This window comes from Schistocerca piceifrons, chromosome 2 (genome assembly GCF_021461385.2).
Source record: "Schistocerca piceifrons isolate TAMUIC-IGC-003096 chromosome 2, iqSchPice1.1, whole genome shotgun sequence".
Taxonomy (NCBI): domain Eukaryota; kingdom Metazoa; phylum Arthropoda; class Insecta; order Orthoptera; family Acrididae; genus Schistocerca; species Schistocerca piceifrons.
The window spans coordinates 289,896,939-289,920,878 of NC_060139.1; the positions used below are offsets into that span (position 1 = coordinate 289,896,939).

Here is a 23,940-nt window from a genome sequence, read left to right on the forward strand (position 1 = left end):
CAACTGTAGTCCTGGTAGAGATTACTGTATTGGTGGGCCACCAGAGGTACAGACTCAGTGCAGTCCTTGTAGAAATAATGGTATTGTTGGGCCATCAAAGATGCAGACCCACTGTAGTCCTTGTAGAAATAATGGTATTGGTGAGTCATCAAAGGTGTAGACCCACTTTAGTCCTTGTAGAGACGGCCAGCAGCCATCTGTTGCGACTGTGCAGGTACACAATCACCATTGAAGAGTCTTGCAGACAATATGGCAAGTCCATAAACCACCACTTGTGCAAGAACAAAGTTTTTTGGAATTGTCCTTAGAACCAGCAATGCTGTTATCCAGTCCCTTGCTGAATTATTAACACACGTGCAAACACTAACAGTCCCTACTTCTCACATATTGTCCATATACTATGACCAACAGAAACATGTGCAGTGAAATGTAACTTACAAGTTACTTAATTTGATGAACTAGTGTCACAATTTTATAACATAAAAATGCAATAACAAAGGTACAAAATACATCATTAAAGAACATAACAATACAGATAACATTTGAAGTACAGGCTTTACAGAAGAATCGAAATAACATATACATCAGTGTTACAGGAATTATGACATAAGTACATACATAAAAGATCAGAATAACTTTTGAAACATCAACTTCACACATGAGCATTAAAACAGAACAGAATAAATAATGTCTAACATCTTTACAAAGTAAATAACATATTATTAATGCAAATTATATTTGAGGATAACAGTAGTCCTCATCATAGTGAATGTAGCTTAGTACTAGAAACATTCTACAACATAAGTCTTATCAGATAAACATATTAAGACAGGAAAAACATAAATACACAAGGGTCCACAAACACTTTCTTTACTTCTCAGAGATCTCCCTTCATTCTTCATTATTCCCAAAAGGTCCTATCTATACCTGCTTTCTGTACTTTTTTCGTATAACTTCTCAATGCGTTTCTTCCAATTCATCGCAACTCATTCTCTTATATAGTCTACCCCCTCTTAAGCTAACTTAAATCTACTGAGCTCAGATGCTAAACTAAGGGATGAGGAAATGCAGCAGCATAAAACAATTAATACAAACAGCAATGAAAAAAAATGGAAACTGTCAAAGCAAGCAGCAGTAAAATAAATTAGCAGAGCAATATTACAACTAATATAAGGCAATGTGCAGCAAACAAACAAAAAACAAATCAGTAGTAAATCTGGCTTCTCAGAGTAATACAAAGTCAAATTCAGTAACACTATGCCTGGCAAGCAGCAGCAGCAGCAATGCAAAAACTTATATCTAAACATGACATAGCTCCAGCAGAAAAAATAGTACACTAAAGACAACAATGCAGATAAGGGAAATGTCTATTCACATCTTAATATCTAAGTAATGAAAGTGGCGCACCACAACTATTTCTACAAAAGAAATTACCAAGTACTTGAAAAGAAAATTATGAATGCAGTTCCTGTGAAGGTAAATGTCTTTTTTGTGCTCCCTCATTTTTTTGAAAAAAATTATTATTTACTCGATCTGTAGACAGAAAATATTTATATTAGTACATCTATAAAACTTTATTTTAACCAATGCTGCAGTGCAGCTAGAAACTAGATATTAAAAAAAATAGGCAAAGCAAGGCGTCAAACGTCATTCACTAGCCATATGGCATTTCATAATGCAGTAAACAATCTTTCAACTAACAAGACAATAGACATAAAATGTTTCTCATCATTTCATTTCAGTAAATATCATAAATTAAGAACTCTACAGTGTAATCATGTTTTCAAGTTTGAGGGAGTCGTATTTATGATGCTTTCTACAAAGGAATGTCGATAGCGAGGATAATGGCCTCCCCTTTTTTTCTACCACCTAATGGCTTTTTCTCAAGGCGGCTGGCACACCTGGCCGCTCACAACGAATTACGTCACGGTCACTTACCTTTCTTACCGAAATATTTACGACAGCAGTTTTCGCTACAGTGACAGTCTCATATAAAAATTTCACAGGTCGAAAATTTGCGTTACAAATGTGTAGAAACAAAATCCTGTAAATATAACAGCGTCCAAAAAATTTTCGCCAGCATTGTGATACATTCACGCATATACACACATTTCATAACTCTTAAAGTACGATTCTTGGTATCCAACAACCTTTTTCACAAACCAGAGTCCCTAACCACTACTCATTATTCCTTACCTTATTCGTCGACACTTCTTCAATATTTCATCATAACGCATATGTAGCATAATCAAATAACTCATATAGCATCAGCTTACTGATCATAAACATACCACAACAGCATAATACACATAGTTATCGTAATAATAACATCATAACACCTCAGTCAACTCTCAAAATCGTCGTAGCTTCCTCCAATAATTTCAAAACCTAAAAAAATTCTCTGCTCATGTCAAAAGTGTCATCTGCCTCAAACGTACTTTAAAATCATGATCCCATACCAAATACATCATTTAAAGCTCTCATAATATCACAATGGGTCTGAAAAAATATGAACACTTCACAAAGTACAGACAAAATACAGTTTCATAAGTGTGAAGTTATCCAACTGTGTAATTGCGTAAACATCTGTCACTGACGTAGTAAAAAGAATGTTTGTTTCTCTGTCAAATAATCAGATAGCTGTGTAATTCTGTGTTAGAGAAATATGGTACCGATGTGTAAAGTTGTATAAGCAAATACCATATTAGCTAGGGCTCCTTGTGCTTGCCAAACACATGGTACACAAAGTAGGCGTGTACCCCCCTGAGGATTAATGTAATTATACCCTCAGGTGTTACAGATTACAACAATGGAATGAAATGTATCACGGAAAACCTTTGTATCTTTGTACTTCAAATATCTTTAAAAAATAAATGTTTCAAGTACAAAATTAATCACTCAAATACGTGTACTGTAGCGCTAAACTGTGCGTCATGTTGTAAGATAATCTCTGTGGAAGTGTCGTAGTTATCGTCCTCTGAAAGCTAAGTTCTGCAGAAGTCAATGTACTTACCTCATCATAAACGAAAGTGAAAATCTTTGCGTATAGATATCGTAGTTATTACGTACCTGACCGTAATCAAGAAAGTACTATAATGTAACGTATTGTTGTGCTACAGAAAAGGCTGTCTCATTGTAGCTATACCACAAAAGTTACTACTAAAACATGTTTTACTTTCCAGAATAATACATAAAACTGTGCAGACATCAAACAGAAACACAGCAAAAGCAACATTGTAAACTGTCACTCATTAGTAGCGTCGTGATAAAATCGTTTAGCTGTTACATAAACTAATCACTGTGTCATCTGGTATCTCACATAAAGTACTTTAAATCCAGAATGTATTTTCAAGTAAACCAAAATGTTGCATAACACCTCAGTCAAATGTCATTAGCAGTACTGGTAAATGTTCTAAGTATGTGAGCCTTATAGTCGTTACGTAATCGTGCAACTAACAAGCAAGAATGTACACACACAATAACACTGTGTCGTCTCTTCACAATAACAATGCATTCGTAATTACTGTTTAAATAAGTTCTCTTGGTTCTTGACTGGATATTTAACTTCAAACATTGTTGCATGTTAACAGATTCTAAGTCTGACAAAGCATACTAGAAATGTGAAGTGAAAAATTTTATGGCAAAGACTAAGTTATAAAGCAGATTATCTTTCAATAAACGGTTTTACATGTGAAATGTGGTGCAATCCTTTACTCTTCCTAGTACGCAGAGTTTCAACTTCAACGCAATTATCATGTGGTATACGTTGGATTCTGTAATGCATTTTCATGGCGCGAAAAAATAGGTTGGAAATGCTCACAAATTTGTGTTTTTACGTCATTACAGACTTTTTGACATTTCGATTCGATGTTATGTAACTCAGTAGTTAAATCTTCACGTGTTTGTTCAAGCGTGGTGTGAAGATTTTGTTCCATTGCGTCTAACTGTTGCTGTGTTTGTCTCTGGTGTTGTTCCATTGTGTCTAACTTTTGAAGCTTTTGCTGTGTTTGTCTCTGATTTTGCTCCATTGTGTCTAACTTTTGAAGATTTTGTTCCATTATGTCTAACTTTTGAAGCTTTTGTCCCATTTGTTGCATTAATTGTAATAACAATGCACTGGTGTCTGAAACATGTTCCTCAGTGCTATTCGGCAATGCATTTGAACCAGCAATATTCGCAGTTTGAAAAGCAGAAAATGTGTCTTGACTTGTTTGAGAAAACGGTGAGGACGCAAAACCTGAATCTACAATATTTGCAAGATTGTGTCCTGTCATTTCTGATTCCTGAGGCAAGCTGTTGCCGACCGATCGATCGATAATGCTTCCCTGTTCACAAATTGTTTCACTGTCTACACCATTGTTTGCAGCCCGCTCCATTTCCCTATGCACAATTACCAAATTACTACTTTGAACATCAGTTAATTCATTACTCGGTGGCGCTAACACACTGTTTTCCTTTTCACTGTCATTTCTCAGTTTACTTTGGAGCCTAGTATTACGTTTTTCACACGCCATTATTGTCACAATATTTCACACAATAACACAGAAAAGCACAATTTGAAGAGCAAAATAAGAGAACACATTAACATAACACTGAAAATAATATCTAGTTAATTGCAGCTGCGAAATACTTGGTGCAAATCTACATGCATGCCACAACTGTTTTACTGTACAACAATGAAAGACTGCAACTACAAAGGAGATTTTCTCTACAATTAGGCGCTAGCAATAAACAAAAGCGACACTAATTACACAAACTACAAGAAAAAAATCAGATGATTCCAGTGAGGTATCCTCGGCTAAGGGTCGACATATGAAACGTCCCCTTAGAACAATTATACACGACTGTGCTTAAACTGACACACAATATTTTTTTAGCGCAACGCAATCTGACTTTCAAAAATCCCTACAAAAGAATGGCCCTGACTAACATTAACCTATGCGTTTCACAAATCACTTACCTCACAAAAATCTTCATTACTCGAACTACTGCAATACAGCGAGCGCCACTACTGCCAGCTAAATAAAAGATTCAAACTACGGAAGGCACTAACTACTGATAGGCATAGTTAGCAAATGAAAGATTTTAATAGAGAACAAACAATGTATTTACCTTAATAGTCATAATATACACTCCTGGAAATTGAAATAAGAACACCGTGAATTCATTGTCCCAGGAAGGGGAAACTATTGACACATTCCTGGGGTCAGATACATCACATGATCACACTGACAGAACCACAAGCACATAGACACAGGCAGCAGAGCATGCACAATGTCGGCACTAGTACAGTGTATATCCACCTTTCGCAGCAATGCAGGCTGCTATTCTCCCATGGAGACGATCGTAGAGATGCTAGATGTAGTCCTGTGGAACGGCTTGCCATGCCATTTCCACCTGGCGCCTCAGTTGGACCAGCGTTCGTGCTGGACGTGCAGACCGCGTGAGACGACGCTTCATCCAGTCCCAAACATGCCCAATGGGGGACAGATCCGGAGATCTTGCTGGCCACGGTAGTTGACTTACACCTTCTAGAGCAAATTGGGTGGCACGGGATACATGCGGACGTGCATTGTCCTGTTGGAACAGCAAGTTCCCTTGCCGGTCTAGGAATGGTAGAACGATGGGTTCGATGACGGTTTGGATGTACCGTGCACTATTCAGTGTCCCCTCGACGATCACCAGTGGTGTACGGCCAGTGTAGGAGATCGCTCCCCACACCATGATGCCGGGTGTTGGCCCTGTGTGCCTCGGTCGTATGCAGTCCTGATTGTGGCGCTCACCTGCACGGCGCCAAACACGCATACGACCATCATTGGCACCAAGGCAGAAGCGACTCTCATCGCTGAAGACGACACGTCTCCATTCGTCCCTCCATTCACGCCTGTCGCGACACCACTGGAGGCGGGCTGCACGATGTTGGGGCGTGAGCGGAAGACGGCCTAACGGTGTGCGGGACCGTAGCCCAGCTTCATGGAGACGGTTGCGAATGGTCCTCGCCGATACCCCAGGAGCAACAGTGTCCCTAATTTGCTGGGAAGTGGCGGTGCGGTCCCCTACGGCACTGCGTAGGATCCTACGGTCTTGGCGTGCATCCGTGCGTCGCTGCGGTCCGGTCCCAGGTCGACGGGCACGTGCACCTTCCGCCGACCACTGGCGACAACATCGATGTACTGTGGAGACCTCACGCCCCACGTGTTGAGCAATTCGGCGGTACGTCCACCCGGCCTCCCGCATGCCCACTATACGCCCTCGCTCAAAGTCCGTCAACTGCACATACGGTTCACGTCCACGCTGTCGCGGCATGCTACCAGTGTTAAAGACTGCGATGGAGCTCCGTATGCCACGGCAAACTGGCTGACACTGACGGCGGCGATGCACAAATGCTGCGCAGCTAGCGCCATTCGACGGCCAACACCGCGGTTCCTGGTGTGTCCGCTGTGCCGTGCGTGTGATCATTGCTTGTACAGCCCTCTCGCAGTGTTCGGAGCAAGTATGGTGGGTCTGACACACCGGTGTCAATGTGTTCTTTTTTCCATTTCCAGGAGTGTATATAGCAGTTCATGACATCCATTCTGTACTCAAATATCCACCATCTCATTTCCCACATCCACCACTGCTGGCGGCTCACCTCCAACTGCGCAACGCTACGCGCTGTTCACATCCAGCTGCCCAACACTACAATGGCAGACAACAATGCAAACTAGCCACAGGCTGCACACAGCACTGCCAGTAAGGCGTTACCAATATAAAAACCTGAACAGCCTACTTACAAGTACAAACTGTCCTCAGTCACCAATAAAAATATGTCCACTTTACCCATTACATACTGTAGGCCTGTGTAGTGTATCTGAAGACGTGACTGCCTTGATAACTTCAGTGCAGATGCACAAGGGAGTTAGTGCCTCTTGTAGGAATACAGGACTCACTGCAAGCAAGTAGGTGTGTAGACAGTGGACGCCACTAGCGTGTGACAAGCTGTGAATTTGGATCGGATTGCCGAGTCAATTAAGGCAACTGTCTACATTAAATGGGTGACCCGAGTTCGAGTCCCAGTCTGTCACAAATTTTCAACTTTCTCTGTTCAATTATGTCGATGCCCGACTGCGGCTGGAGTCGGTCTCTTGTTCGAAATTAAAGAAACGTATAGCCAGTTTTTGCTGTGAGCTCTATATTACGTCTTTTCGTCATGTGCTCTGCCTCACATTTTCACTTCAATAAGTAACACCATCAAAACTGTTTTAAATGAGCCCGTACCTTGACTGGATAAAAATTGCGAATACTATGCAGAGTTTATCTGTGAAATTCATCTACATAAGTTGCTTATTTTCAATACACTTGTGTTATTATCTTACAATAGAATTGTTTTACTCTATTATTTTCCTTCCCTGTTGAATAGGTTTCGCTAACTTTGTTTTCCCACTTATTTTTTGACTAACTGTGTAACTGCAGTGACTGACGTCAGCATTTACATTTTGAGAATAATAACTACAAAGTGTCTAATTGAACGATATGACGATATAGATTAGATATAGATTATCCCATTCCTTTCCATCAACAAATGACGAAAATAGTAATATTTATCACTAGTCATCCGTTACAAACTTTTTTTATTCACGTAAGAAATATTTATTCATTTTATCACAAAGTTATTCTCGATTGAACACGTCAATGTGTAGGTCCAGTTCTCGTCATTTGCGGTAAGTTTTCATTATCTGCTTTAACGTAATCTGTGACTGAGGCTCAAAAAAGCTGGGTAAGACCTGAGGCGAGACACTTATTAATGAAAGAAATTGCAGGTAATTGTTTCAGCGCTTCAAAAACGGTGATTTTGACGTCGAAGACTGCCATGGCACTGGAAGGGAGCAGTTTTTCGAAACTACTGAAACCGATGGAACCCATCACAGGAGATCGTTACCGAAAGCAGCTGATGCATTTGAGAAGAGCACTGAAAAACGAAAGGCCACAGCACAGCGGTAGACATAAAAAGATGATTTTGCATCTTGACAGTGCTCGACCCCATGTCGCAAAATCCGTCAAAAGATACTCGGAAACGTTGAAATGGGGAGTCCTATCCCACCTGCTGTCTTTCACAGATATTTCTTCCCACTACCACCTTTTTTTATCAATGGCGCATAGCCTGTCATGAACATGTACAAAACTAGGTCCATTCATTGATCTCCTCAAAAGGTGCCTAGTTCTTCCCTCGCTGGATTCCTACGCTGCTAAGATGGGGGAAAGTAGTGGCCCGCTGGCCGGAGTGGCCGAGCGGTTCTAGGCGCTACAGTCTGGAGCCGAGCGACCGCTACGGTCGCAGGTTCGAATCCTGCCTCGGGCATGGCTGTGTGTGATGTTCTTAGGTTAGTTAGGTTTAATTAGTTCTAAGTTCTAGGCGACTGATGACCTCAGAAGTTAAGTCGCATAGTGCTCAGAGCCATTTCAACCATTTTTAAAGTAGTGGCCGGCGATTGCCAATACTTTCAGTCCTAAAGCTTCTGCAAGTTTTTCACAATAAAACCTCGAACTTCGAGAGAATCGGCGGAAGCGAAGTTGTAAGCCTAATAAATTAAAGCTAAATTGCAGCACGGGTCTCATTTCTTCTATATGCATCACATTTTCACTGTTAACGGTGTAACCTTCCCGTATAAATAAAAAAATATATAAAATAACCTCGCGATGGTGTCGCCGGCTAACGCTGTCTGTATATCTGCTCGTAAATGGCACAGCTTAGTGGAGTGCTGGCCTATCTACTAATACTGGATAACATTTGTCTGAGATTTGAATTATTAGGAAAACTGACTTTACTTAGTGACACAGCTGCACAGCTGGTCGTCTGATTACTAAAGAGCACATGACTCTACACAGCTGCTCGTCTGATTACTAAAGAGCACTTGACAATGATCTGACAAAGATTCTGGAATATTTTAATTTAGATAAATGACTGGATCGGGACTGTCAGTGACTTAAGGGGAAATTATACTTTTTTTATAGCTGACTGGTAAAAACAATTATATTCTGAAATGTTTTACGTTATTGATAAAGATCTACAATCCATTACACGGGAAAATTGAATATATTACGAATCTGGGTCAACTGGTGCTGACGAATCACAAAAGAAAAGATTGAAACCAATTCATATTAACATCTCGACAAGTGACTTAATTACGCGCATGTCAATAAGAAAATAATAAAATTTACAGTACAATAGATGATTGACTTAATTACACTGTTGATTTTTCATTATATTAATAACTATTCATTTGTTCATCATAACCTCATTCCATGGTATCATTTAGCTCTGTCGCTGATCACAATTATTTTTCAGTTCCATATAATAAAATTTTACAATTTGTTCTGCACTGTGACTTTAACAACTATAAACTGCGCTGTACCAGCGACAGACTACAACTACACTGTAACAGCGAGCGACTGCAACTGCGGCAGAGACTGCTCTGACTTGCGACTCTATTGCAGCTCTCTTTTAAGAGGGGCAAAGATATTTTATGACTCAGGCAGCGCCTATGAACTGTCGTTCTAGGAAGTAAGCAATACATCGAGATTACATTTCCTCCAGCAGGGTGGAGAACCCCTTACAACGGGTGTTTTAATTACGTGCCAAAATATCGACAGCCTGTAGTAATCTTCCCGATCCGGACTACCATTCTTTAGTAACGTACGCTGTCTATTACGTCATATTCTACAGCTCAAGGTAAGTGATAACGTATTTGCGTGCTTCTGTTCTCCTTCGCACTGTTTTACGCACCGACAGGGTAGGCTGTTTAAGTCCCATTTGAAATGGTGTAGGTTACTGAACCATCGTAACGTGCATCAAATTCCTCCTCGTTTTATGCACAGCTATGCCGTTTGTATACGCACAACCTTAATTACTCCTGTTACAATTCTCGCTCCAGGCTTAGGATGCCATAAGACATAACGCTGACGTCTACGTCTGTAATCAAGCTCCTGGAAGAGTAAACAAAAATTTTAATCGCTCTTTCTTTTGTCTCATTTCAGTGCGATATGTCCGACAGCGATGGTGGAATATCCGTACGTGTTTCACGCGAGAATTGAAAGCGCAGCAGAGCATTATGTCTGGGCAAGCCCCGCAGAAGCGGAGGAAGTACATATACTTCGAGAAACTGCTGTTCCTCCTGCCAACGATGGACTCGCTGATCGCTGGTTCAGACCCCGCCACCGCAGGAGACGATGTGTTGGTAATTTCCCACAAGGTACAGACGCCGAGCCGCCCGCCTGACCAGAGGGACAAATCGAAACCGAAGGCGGTGAATGCTTCGTTGGACAAAGACAAGACGATAAGTGCAACTGACGGGGAAATGAATTTCGCACTGTCTCTCGTGCCGATGCTACAGTCGCTGAGTCCAGAAAAGAGAATTGCTGCCCAAATTGAAATACTACAGGTATTTCAGAAATTCGGCTGTGGCCAGAACTGAAGAGCAGAGAACAAAATGCGAGGGTACTGAAAATTCCAACGCGAGACAAGAGCCAAATTTCAGTATTTCCGAGTGAAGTTTGAAAAAAATTTCACTTCAGAAGAGCACGTCACTCATAAAAAAGTAACGTGTATGCATTATAAATTTTTACTATGATGTAATAAAAGCTGGCAGTAAAATATTCTAATTATTTTAATTAATTTTGTTGCGTTATTATTTTCAGTTCACTGTCACTGCAAGTCAGCCTAGTAGAGAAATATCTCTAATTGTAAGAAGAGGAGGCCACGACGTTGCGATCACAGATTTACTCCAGATTTTGTACATCTTTAGTAGGCCATTAAAACAACATAATCTGCAAGAAGTAAGGTACACTACTCTGGCAATTCCAAGAAAATCGCAAGAGAAGTTTTATGCGTCTGTGATGTAGCTTATGTATCTGTGCATAGGTGCTAGACGAGAAAGCTCATGGTGGTCAAGTGGGTAGCTCAGCGTGTTCGGTCAGAGGGTTAGCTGCCCTCTGTAATAAAAACCGAGTGAACGGATCAACGATGAACTTGAATGGAGATCATGTGATGTCCGCCTCGAACAAATGCAACGAGCCATAACGAACAAAATGAGATTTAAAATAAAGAAATGGTTAGCGTCAGAGCTTCGTAAGACGAACGCGTATGAGATGACGATCCCACTCTTGCTCGGACATAGTTTTTAGTCTATATTTTCTTCAACGCTAGTCATATTGTTCAATTTATGACATTTGAGAGATAATATAATTTTTAAAAAACTACGTGTATTTCCATGAAGTTTTAGCGAATTTCATGTTATCTGACTACTTACTATTTTTACTTAAATTTAATTATTACAACAAACATATTTCGAATCATCAACAAGTGAACGAAGAAACGCATAGAATTTTTCTGAAAATGTATGTCGTGATTTGCGAAATCCTTCATACATGCAATCAGCTAAGGTACCAGGCACTACTTCGCACGTCGGCGCTTCGAGCTGCAGACAAGAGGCAGGTCCCATTTGACAGTTAACCAGCGTAGCGGTAAGACAGTGCTTGGTTCAAATGGCTCTGAGCACTATGGGACTTAACTTCTTTGGTCATCAGTCCCCTAGAACTTAAAACTACTTAAACCTAACCTAAGGACATCGCACACAGCCATGCCCGAGGCAGGATTCGAACCTGCGACCGTAGCGGTCGCGCGGTTCCAGACTGTAGCGCCTAGAACCGCTCGGCCACTCTGGCCGGCTGAGACAGTGCTAATGTAGCAAGAATGAATAGTGTAGGTGTAAAATTTCTGAATGTCACAGAATTTACCCTTCTACTACAAAAATGAAGGTGACTCCCTGTTCTTCGACTACTGCAGATAATGAATGCCATGACGATTCGAACCGTCGCCTCGTCCATCACCATCTTACAAAGCGCAAACGCTAATCACTTTTTTTGTTTTGATCTCATTTTGTTCTTTATTGTTCGTTGCATTTGTTCGAGGCGGATGCCCGTTTAAGTTAAATGCCCCGGGCGAGGACCGAACTCACAACCTTAAGATTTGAGACTTAAGCGTTGCGTACTTCGCTACCAAGGCGTGGGATTGCCCACACTGACTTTTTACGGCCGGCACCTTCGCAGATCACTTACATAAGAGACGCGTAAAACTTCTCTTGCGATTTTCTCGAATTTCCAGAATAGTGCATCTTACTACTTGCACATCATATTGTTTTACAGCCTACTAAAGGTGTGAAAAGTTTGAAGTAAATCCGTGATCCCAACGTCGGGGCCTCCTCTTGTAAGATCCAACTTCTATGATTTTGCCCCCCAGTTTTCGTTAATGACCATGTCGTTCTTTGTTTACACACAGATAATTTTACAGTTATATTAGATGTGCCATTGTAGTGCAGCTATAAAACATAAATAAAATAACACTCAGTCGTACATGCACGCACGTAATTACTGATCTAATCTCATCAAGCCTACGAGTGTAAAAACTATAGGTTTGCTTATAAATATATTTTCTGCTGCCAGTCATGATTTTCATTTATTTATATTTTACACGTCGCATTTTGGGATATGTTTCCGATTTTCAAGTTTTTTTCTCTACGCACTATACCATTTTTACAATGTTGTTGATGTATGAGTTAGTGCGTTATTCTGTTGTCTTTAATACAGTATATAAGAACGCGAAATTTTTAGTTGTGTATCGATCTTTATATATGTAGAAGAACTTTAACTTACAGTTTCCTGGTCCTTTTGTGCAGAGTATCACACAAATTAAACATGACACACAATTTTCTGTACTTCGAGAACAACAAACTTTCATAAACAAAAAGTTACAAAGATGTTGTTAGATTTAGTCAACAGAGATAATGCTATAGGTCGTCCACAGAGTATAGTATAATTTTGTACAGAAAGTATTTATTTTAACAATATGGATCATTATTTCCTTATATCTATTTACAAAGGTGCCTATCTCTGTGTATTCCTATTTTTATTTAAGTATGCTGTCGAAGCATCTGAAGAAGTTCATTGATCCACATTACAATTTCTCGTCTAATATTTTATCTTCATATTTTGTGTAATGTGAATATATCTCCAGTTTTTCTACCGGATTCATTTTACGGGCTTTATTTACTCGGTGGAGAACTTTAACATTTTGCTCTATTTTTTCAAATGGGTGTCTTGTACTGCATTTTTGTATGCTATTGCTGATGTGTGTCTGTTATGTGTAGCCTTTAACGTGCTCTGTATACCTGATGTTAAAATCACTGCCTGTTTTTCCTAAATAGGGTATGGAGCATTCTTGGCACGTTACATTCCAGATTTTGGCGGTGGGTCATGATTACACTTTATGTTACGTATTCTACGGTCGCAGGTTCGAATCCTGCCTCGGGCATGGATGTGTGTGACGTCCTTAGGTTAGTTAGGTTTAAGTAGTTCTAAGTTCTAGGGGACTGATGACCACAGCTGTTAAGTCCCATAGTGCTCAGAACCATTTGAACCATTTTTATGTTACGTATTAGTTTTTGTGGTATTTTATTAGATGTAGTAAACCTAGTTTTTACTTTGTGATTTTTGAAACTATCTGCCATCTTCTGTGATTTGTTGCCAATGTATGGGATGCCACATATACATTTGTTTTTGTCTTTTTCATCTGAGTTTTTCTTCACTTGGCTAGTACTGTGTGAAGTATGGAAGCAGTATAATCATTGGCAACCGCAATCTGTTTCACTATGTACGATCTCTTGTCGTATGATTTTTTAGTTCAGAGGTATTTAGTTGCCCTATGCAGAACTGACCTGTATGCTGCCTGGTAATGGATGTTTGGGTGTCATGAGGTCGCAGGGATTGTGGTGTCACTTAATGCATTTTTCCTACAAATTTTGAATTTGCATTTGTTGTTGTGTCTTGCAACATCTATATCCAGATAACTGACGCTTTTGTTTCGTTCATGTTCCACTGTAAATGTAATTTTTTATGTAGACTACTGAGGCAATTTAGAATGCCTGCTATGTCCTTGGTATACCCTTTCACTAGCAGTAGTGTGTCAGTTACATATTCTATAAAATTCAGTTTTCCTTAGGCAGGATATTTGGCTGTTAAAAATTTTTTGTTCCAAATGATGAATGCATGTCAGCTATGGTACAAGATATACATGATCCCATTGCTAGTCCATCTGACTTGTTATAAGTGTTGCCATTAAAAGTAAAGCAATTGTAAGTTAAGGTTAGCTAGAGGAGCTCCATGAATTCAACAATCCTTGTGTATGGAAGTTTCATGTGTTTCATAAGGTCCTTTCGGATTACCGTTGCAGCTTCTTGGATAAGTATGATTCAGTGAAGCCTGGTAATGCCACTTGATGAAAACTGAGCGTCATGGGGTGATAGAGCTGTTTTTATTGGCTTTTAGTTCTTCACCTGGTGTCATGCTGCTTTTTATAGAATACAGTGTTTCATATGTATAATTTTTCAACAGTATTTTATCAGTTTCTGTGGCAGTTTGTATGTGGCGGTACTGAAATTGTGTGTCGTGTTTAATGTGTGAGAGACTCTATACAAAGGAACATAATAAAAGTTATTTCAAATTTCGCCCCTAACTGTTTACTGTATGAAGATCGGTAATCAACTAAAAAGTAGACGTTTTATATATGGCAGTAAACGCAACGGAGCAATGCAGGACTCCATACATGAACAATGTCACGAAAAAATGATGCAGTACACACAGAAAAACGCACCTGAAAATAGAAATCGTCTCCAAAACACATCCTGTAAAATATAAATAAAAGAAAGTCGTCACTCCTAGCACAAAATTTATTTATAAACAAACCCATTACTGTCCAGTTTCACGAAGGCTTACATATTGTGTATAGTGCAATTCTTTATATGTACACTTGCAAGAAAGTGAGCTGGAAGTGTGAAAATTAATGCCACACTATTGATTTACATATCTTCTCCCTGTCCCCCCTCTCTCTCCCCCCCCCTCTCTCCCATTTTCTCTCCCCCTCTCTTCTCACTCTCCCCCTTTCTCCCCCCTCTCCCCCTCCCCTCTCTCTCCCCTCTCCCCCTCTCCTTTCTTTCCCACTACCTCTCTCCCCTCTCCCACCTCTCCCCCTTTCTCCCCCTTTCCCCCTCTCCCCCTCTTGCCACTCTCTCACCCCCTTTCCCCCTCTCTCACCCTCTCACTGCTCCCTACACCCCTCCCCACACACACCCTTCCCCCCCCCCTCTGCCCCTCTTCCCTTCTCCCTCCAATCACCCTCCACCCTTCCACCCCATCTCTCCCCACTCCCACCCCCTATCTCCCACTCTCCCTCCCCCACACCACCACCACCCATCTTGACGATCTCTTGTCGTATGATTTTTTAGTTCAGAGGTATTTAGTTGCCCTATGCAGAACTGACCTGTATGCTGCCTGGTAATGGATGTTTGGGTGTCATGAGGTCGCAGGGATTGTGGTGTCACTTAATGCATTTTTCCTACAAATTTTGAATTTGCATTTGTTGTTGTGTCTTGCAACATCTATATCCAGATAACTGACGCTTTTGTTTCGTTCATGTTCCACTGTAAATGTAATTTTTTATGTAGACTACTGAGGCAATTTAGAATGCCTGCTATGTCCTTGGTATACCCTTTCACTAGCAGTAGTGTGTCAGTTACATATTCTATAAAATTCAGTTTTCCTTAGGCAGGATATTTGGCTGTTAAAAATTTTTTGTTCCAAATGATGAATGCATGTCAGCTATGGTACAAGATATACATGATCCCATTGCTAGTCCATCTGACTTGTTATAAGTGTTGCCATTAAAAGTAAAGCAATTGTAAGTTAAGGTTAGCTAGAGGAGCTCCATGAATTCAACAATCCTTGTGTATGGAAGTTTCATGTGTTTCATAAGGTCCTTTCGGATTACCGTTGCAGCTTCTTGGATAAGTATGATTCAGTGAAGCCTGGTAATGCCACTTGATGAAAACTGAGCGTCATGGGGTGATAGAGCTGTTTTTATTGGCTTTTAGTTCTTCACCTGGTGTCATGCTGCTTTTTATAGAATACAGTGTTTCATATGTATAATTTTTCAACAGTATTTTATCAGTTTCTGTGGCAGTTTGTATGTGGCGGTACTGAAATTGTGTGTCGTGTTTAATGTGTGAGAGACTCTATACAAAGGAACATAATAAAAGTTATTTCAAATTTCGCCCCTAACTGTTTACTGTATGAAGATCGGTAATCAACTAAAAAGTAGACGTTTTATATATGGCAGTAAACGCAACGGAGCAATGCAGAACTCCATACATGAACAATGTCACGAAAAAATGATGCAGTACACACAGAAAAACGCACCTGAAAATAGAAATCGTCTCCAAAACACATCCTGTAAAATATAAATAAAAGAAAGTCGTCACTCCTAGCACAAAATTTATTTATAAACAAACCCATTACTGTCCAGTTTCACGAAGGCTTACATATTGTGTATAGTGCAATTCTTTATATGTACACTTGCAAGAAAGTGAGCTGGAAGTGTGAAAATTAATGCCACACTATTGATTTACATATCTTCTCCCTGTCCCCCCTCTCTCTCCCCCCCCCCACTCTCCCATTTTCTCTCCCCCTCTCTTCTCACTCTCCCCCTTTCTCCCCCCTCTCCCCCTCCCCTCTCTCTCCCCTCTCCCCCTCTCCTTTCTTTCCCACTACCTCTCTCCCCTCTCCCACCTCTCCCCCTTTCTCCCCCTTTCCCCCTCTCCCCCTCTTACCACTCTCTCACCCCCTTTCCCCCTCTCTCACCCTCTCACTGCTCCCTACACCCCTCCCCACACACACCCTTCCCCCCCCCCTCTGCCCCTCTTCCCTTCTCCCTCCAATCACCCTCCACCCTTCCACCCCATCTCTCCCCACTCCCACCCCCTATCTCCCACTCTCCCTCCCCCACACCACCACCACCCATCTTGACGATCTCTTGTCGTATGATTTTTTAGTTCAGAGGTATTTAGTTGCCCTATGCAGAACTGACCTGTATGCTGCCTGGTAATGGATGTTTGGGTGTCATGAGGTCGCAGGGATTGTGGTGTCACTTAATGCATTTTTCCTACAAATTTTGAATTTGCATTTGTTGTTGTGTCTTGCAACATCTATATCCAGATAACTGACGCTTTTGTTTCGTTCATGTTCCACTGTAAATGTAATTTTTTATGTAGACTACTGAGGCAATTTAGAATGCCTGCTATGTCCTTGGTATACCCTTTCACTAGCAGTAGTGTGTCAGTTACATATTCTATAAAATTCAGTTTTCCTTAGGCAGGATATTTGGCTGTTAAAAATTTTTTGTTCCAAATGATGAATGCATGTCAGCTATGGTACAAGATATACATGATCCCATTGCTAGTCCATCTGACTTGTTATAAGTGTTGCCATTAAAAGTAAAGCAATTGTAAGTTAAGGTTAGCTAGAGGAGCTCCATGAATTCAACAATCCTTGTGTATGGAAGTTTCATGTGTTTCATAAGGTCCTTTCGGATTACCGTTGCAGCTTCTTGGATAAGTATGATTCAGTGAAGCCTGGTAATGCCACTTGATGAAAACTGAGCGTCATGGGGTGATAGAGCTGTTTTTATTGGCTTTTAGTTCTTCACCTGGTGTCATGCTGCTTTTTATAGAATACAGTGTTTCATATGTATAATTTTTCAACAGTATTTTATCAGTTTCTGTGGCAGTTTGTATGTGGCGGTACTGAAATTGTGTGTCGTGTTTAATGTGTGAGAGACTCTATACAAAGGAACATAATAAAAGTTATTTCAAATTTCGCCCCTAACTGTTTACTGTATGAAGATCGGTAATCAACTAAAAAGTAGACGTTTTATATATGGCAGTAAACGCAACGGAGCAATGCAGAACTCCATACATGAACAATGTCACGAAAAAATGATGCAGTACACACAGAAAAACGCACCTGAAAATAGAAATCGTCTCCAAAACACATCCTGTAAAATATAAATAAAAGAAAGTCGTCACTCCTAGCACAAAATTTATTTATAAACAAACCCATTACTGTCCAGTTTCACGAAGGCTTACATATTGTGTATAGTGCAATTCTTTATATGTACACTTGCAAGAAAGTGAGCTGGAAGAGTGAAAATTAATGCCATACTATTGATTTACATATCTTCTCCCTGTCCCCCCTCTCTCTCCCCCTCCCTCTCTCCCATTTTCTCTCCCCCTCTCTTCTCACTCTCCCCCTTTCTCACCCCTCTCCCCCTCCCCTCTCTCTCCCCTCTCCCCCTCTCCTCTCTTGCCCACTACCTCTCTCCCCTCTCCCACCTCTCCCCCTCTCTTTCCCTTTCCCCCTCTCCCCCTCTTGCCACTCTCTCACCCCCTTTCCCCCTCTCTCACCCTCTCACTACTCCCTACACCCCTCCCCACACACACCCCTTCCCCCCCTCTGCCCCTCTCCCCTTCTCCCTCCAATGACCCTCCACCCTCCCACCCCATCTCTCCCCACTCCCACCCCCTATCTCCCACTCCCCCTCCCCCACACCACCCATCTTGCCCCCTGTCTCCCCCATGCCCCAATCCTCCCCTTCCCTGCTCACCCCCTTCACCCTCCCCCCTCTCATCCTCTCTTTCCCCCCTCTTTCCACCCCTCTGTCACCCATCCCTCTTTCTGCCCCCACCTCTCTCTCTCTACCTCTCCCCCCTCTTTCCCTCTTTCCTCTGCATTTCCATTATAGTACTTGTGCATTCCCATGTGTGCCTTGAAACTTAGTCACCATTACTCCATAACGAAAGAGATGATGTGCTTAGCAAGATGTAAGATACATGCTTGAAAGAGTACTATCTGCACAACTCATCTTGTAACATATGCTCCACAAATATTAACAGTGAACCACACTATCATGCAAAACGCTTCGCTCGGAATTTCTGCCACTGGAGTTTAACTGACATCTCCATCACACTGACTAAAATAACCAGTGACGAAACATGCTGTCATTCTTTTAATTCTTTGCACCTCCTCTGTTTATTAATACTGCTTCTGAAGGGTCGCAGACTGGAGAGTAGTGCTCCAGAATTGGTCGAACAGCAGTTCGATGCACATTGTGATACATACTCTGTTAGTTTTACCGAATTGTTGCTATAACTTGAAGCTTTTTACAGTCATTCTACAGTCTCCTATCTAAGAATCAGGGGCAAGATTTATGACGCTCTACTCAAAGCACGCTCCTGTCAGACCACTCACGGTTACGTTATCTGTGGATTCGTTGAACCAGTTCGGCGAATGCTTGTTTGGTTTCTTGCACAGTGCACGGTGTCCTACTTCCTCCCATCTTTCCCAAACTGTACAGATGAGGCTATAACTAACTGGCTGTAGTTAACATATAACATATTTAGAACAAATTTCTTTATTTCCGTCTATGACCAGATTTTTCCTGTCTCGAGATGACTGGGTGTTGTTGTGTCGTCTTCATCATCATCATTCATCCCCATTAGGGTCGGAGGAAGGCAATGGCAAACCACCTCCACTAGGACCTTGCCTAGTGAGGCGGCGCGGGTGTCCCGCGTCGCTCCCCTACGCTCTGTAAAGGGGTATGGGACTCATCATCATCATCATGACCACAAAATTGTTAGAAATTTTTTCGGTTAGAAATGACCATTTCACATTTGTTTTGAAAACATGTCCTAATCTTGGGGCATATTTTTAAAACAGATGTGACCGAAACAGGTAGTCTAAGGACCTAACAATTTTGTGATTGTAGTCGGAAATAAAGAAATTTGTTCTACACTTTCTAGGTCACTGATCTATTCGCGACATGTCTCAGCTTGTATAAAACATTTGTTGGTCAAGACCGTAGAACAGTGGCCATCCTGTTCTTTTTGTCACCGAATGACCGGCCGCAGCGAGTCGCATCAAACCAGTCAGAAAACTGATGAATCAAAAAAAAAGGCCAAGTAGAGAACTATTTTAAACACTTGAACAATTTGGCTGCAACCATAATTTCGTTATGAAGTTTATTAAGAGACTTTAGTTTTTCTTTATTTGGTTCTAATTATTAGAAGTGTATAGTTTCACAGCTGATTTGGGCATCTATGGCCAGTTTGAAGTGATTAATGCGTGAAGATAATTCAGAAAAATGCACATGAACTCTGTCTGCGCACTGAACAACCAATAACGGAAAACTAGCAGAAATTTGGAACGGGAATTTGAAATTCAGAGAAGGCAAAGAGTTTGCGAGATCAGTCGAACGGGACGGACTAAACGTAAGCACCGCTCACGGATGAGGCATTAGGCCAGTTCCGACTGCTGCCTGCAGGGTAGTGCGAGCAGCGATCTATTGCATGGTTGGTTGATTTGGGGGAGTGACCAAACAGCGAGGTCATTATTCCACTGGACTACGGTAGGATGGAGCAGTAAGTCGGCCATGCCTTTTTAAGGAACTATCCCGGCCTTTGCCTTAAGCGATTTAGTGAAATCACAGAAAACCTATATCAGGATGGCCGGACGCGGGTTTGAACCGACCCGAATTCGAGTCGAGTGTGCTAACCACTGCGCCACCTCGCTTAGTCATCGATCTGTCGTCGTGGGACATTTGATCGGCATGCCGCCAACTGTTCCAGTAGTTATTGCCACTAGATGCTGCTGCTGCTTCTTTATTGAATCAACTCATCATTTGGTCTCAAAAGGCCTGAGTGGTTTCCGTTCCAGACCTCCCTACCTCAGGAAAAAAGAATCTGAGAAGGTACCGGGAATCGAACCTCGTCCTTCCGTAACGAAGGCAGCGAGACAAACTATTCGGCTACGGAACGGATAGTGCCATAAAAAGAGCTCGGAAGATGGACATCGATAAAAGTAAAATAAGAGTAGAGTAAAAGAAGCTGAGGGAGCTACGTTCCGAATGAGTCACTGAATGTAGTGTACAAGTCGTGCACTTTTGGCAGCAAAATAAACGGCAACAGTAGAAGTTAAGAAGGACATGCGCTGTAATGAAAGTTCCTGGCAGATTAAAACTGTATGCCGGACCGAGACTCTAGCTCGGGATCTTAACCTTTCACAGGTAGGTGCTCTATCGACTGAGATACCCAAGCACGACTCACAAGTTCGAGTGTCAGTCCAGCACATAGTTTTAATCTCCCAGGAATTTTCATAAATCATAGTGTTACGAATTCTTTCCTAAAAGTTAGTTGTTTGCAGTATAGCTTTATAAGGAAGTAAACCAAATAACGTCTTCACTTATACCAACGGAATTTCAAAACATTTCTGAAGATCATATGGGAGAATGATATAACTAAAATCCAAGTCCTGGAAGGAGCGTACTTCAATAGCATACGAGATACCAGCATCCAACGTCAGCTACTGCGGTTGCGACTTGTCAGCAGTATGGGTGACAGCTAGATCTCCTACCGAGTTGTTTGCACCCAACAGAACTCTGTTTAGAGATCTCCTGAAGCCCCCCTCCCCCCCCCCCCCCCCGCCTAACCCCTTACTTTGTGAAGATAGCCCAGCTAAGCCCTCAACCCTCTCAGGAGAGCAGACCGTAAATGTTGGCACCAAACCATTTCCACAGTCGTCCCTGCATCTGGAGAACAACATCGCAGACAAAAATGGTTCAAATGGCTCTAAGCACTATGGGACTTAACATCTAAGGTCATCAGTCCCCTAACTACTGAAACCTAACTTACCTAAGGACATCACACACGTCCATGCCCGAGGCAGGATTCGAACCTGCAACTGTAACATCAGCACGGTTGCGGACTGAAGCACCTAGAACCGCTCGGCTACAGCGGCCGGCCATCGCATACACGAAGAGCCAAGCAACAAGTACGAAATATTCGCCAAACTCGGCCAAGTCCATCAGCATGTACCCGGTAAACAACACGTGGACGCAGATTTCACGCGGACGTTGATCTGCGCCGTCAGGTAAGACTCTCTACCACTGTTAGCAGCACTAGCAACAACAACAGTAACAACAACGACATCCGTTTGACATCTACTGCTGGATAAAGGCTTCTTCTAAGTTCTTCCACATATTACAGCCCTCTCGGCTTAACAGATGTAAGGTAACTGAACTGATTGTAGTAAAATTGAAAATGTTTGAACGGAGACACGAATGACGACTGCCGACGATAGCAGTAATCTCAGGCTTTTCGCAGTTGATGCTGTTATCTCTAATGAAGTACTGTCTGAAGAAAGCTGCATTAAAATTCATCTATATTTACTTCTACATGATTACTCTGCAATTCACAACTAAGTACGTGGCAGAGGGTTCATCGGACCACCTTCAAGCTCTTTCTCTACCCTTCCACTCATGAACATCGCGCGGGAGAAACGAACACTTAAGCCCTTCTGTGCGAGCTCTGATTTCTGTTACTTTTCTATGTTGATCATTCTTCTCTATGTATGTAGATGGGTGCCACCATCATATCTCCACGCACTGAGGAGAAAGTTGGTGAATGAAATTCCAAGAGATCCTGCCGCAACGAAAAATGCTTCTGTTTTAATTATTGCCACCCCAGTTCACGTACCATATCCGTGGCGTTCTCTCCCCTGTTCCGCGACAGTACAAAACGAGCTGCCCTTCTTTGAACTTTTTCGACGTCCTTCGTCGATCCAATCTGATGCGGATCCCACACCGAACAGCAAAACTCGAGAAGAGAACTACAGGCGTAAAGCAGGCAGTCTCTTTAATAGAACTGTTGCATTTTCTCAGTGTTCTGCCAATAAATCGTAGTCTTCGGTTTGCTTCATCCACAACATTACCTGTGTGATCGCTCCAACTTAAGTTATTCGTAACTGCAATCCCTTAGCGTTTAGTTGAATTTACAGCCTATATATTTGTGTGATGTATTGTGTAACCGATATTTAACCGGTATCTATTCGTACTCATGTACACTTTTTTTTTATTTAGAGTCAGCTGCCACTTTTCCACCACACAGGGGATCTTGACTAAATGGTTTTGCAGTTTGTTCTGAACACATGTTGACTTTATTTGACGGTAAATGACAGCATCACCTGCAAACACTCGAACAATGCTATTCAGATTGTCTCCTAAATGCCGGCTGGAGTGGCCGTGCGGTTCTGGGCGCTACAGTCTGGAGACTAGCGACCGCTACGGTCGCAGGTTGGAATCCTGCCTCGGGCATTGATGTGTGTGATGTCCTTAGGTTAGTTAGGTTTAATTAGTTCTAAGTTCTAGGCGACTGATGACCCCAGAAGTTAAGTCCTATAGTGCTCAGAACCATTGTCTCCTAAATAGTTTATGGAGATCAGAAAAAGCAGAGAGCTGTAACACTTCCTTGAGGGACACCAGACGTGACTTATGTTTTACTCGATGACTTACCGTCGATTACTACGAACTGTGACCTTCCTGACGGAAAATCACAAAACTAAGACGATAGTCCATAGGCATGAAATTTGATTAGAAGTCGCTTGTGAAGTATGGCGTCAAAAGCCTTCTGGAAACCTAAAAATACGGCATCAGTTTGACATCCTCTGTAAATAGCAGTATTTTGTGTTAATAAAGAGCTGGTTGTGATTCTCAAGAACGATATTTGCTGAATCCGTGTTGGCTGTTTGTCAATAAATCGTTTTCTTAGAGATAACTCGTAATGTTCGAACATAGTACACGTTCCAAAATCCTACTGCAAATCGACGTTACCGATATCGGCCTGTAATTCAGCGGGCTACTCCTACTTCCTTTATGGGTTTTAATGTGACTCGTGCAACTTTCCAATCTTTAGGTATGGATCTTCAAACGAGCGATCGGTTGTACATGATTTCTAATATTGTATCAGAATACACCGAGAGGAACCGGAGATCTTGCATTTATTAAGTGATTTAAGCTGCTTTGCTACACCTAGGATATCTTCTTTTAAATTACTTATGTTAGCTGTTGTCCTTGGTTCGAATATATACTTCGTCCTCTTCGGTGAAGGAATTTCGGAAAACCATATTTAGTAACTCTGCTTTACTGCCGCTCTCATCACTAACATCACCATTGTTATCGCGCAGTGA

The 23,940-nt window shown here is 41.6% G+C and overlaps 1 protein-coding gene across 1 annotated transcript in view; it reads left to right on the forward strand.

Annotated features, from left to right (window-relative positions):
• Positions 1-10,499, forward strand: part of LOC124777977 — a 166,638-nt gene extending 156,139 nt beyond the window's left edge. The window contains exon 2 of the mRNA XM_047253540.1: positions 10,015-10,499. Coding sequence (XP_047109496.1) covers positions 10,015-10,255 — 241 coding nt within the window. The 3' untranslated portion in view covers positions 10,256-10,499. The remainder of the gene's footprint in view (positions 1-10,014) is intronic.
• The last annotated feature ends 13,441 nt before the right edge of the window (positions 10,500-23,940 follow it).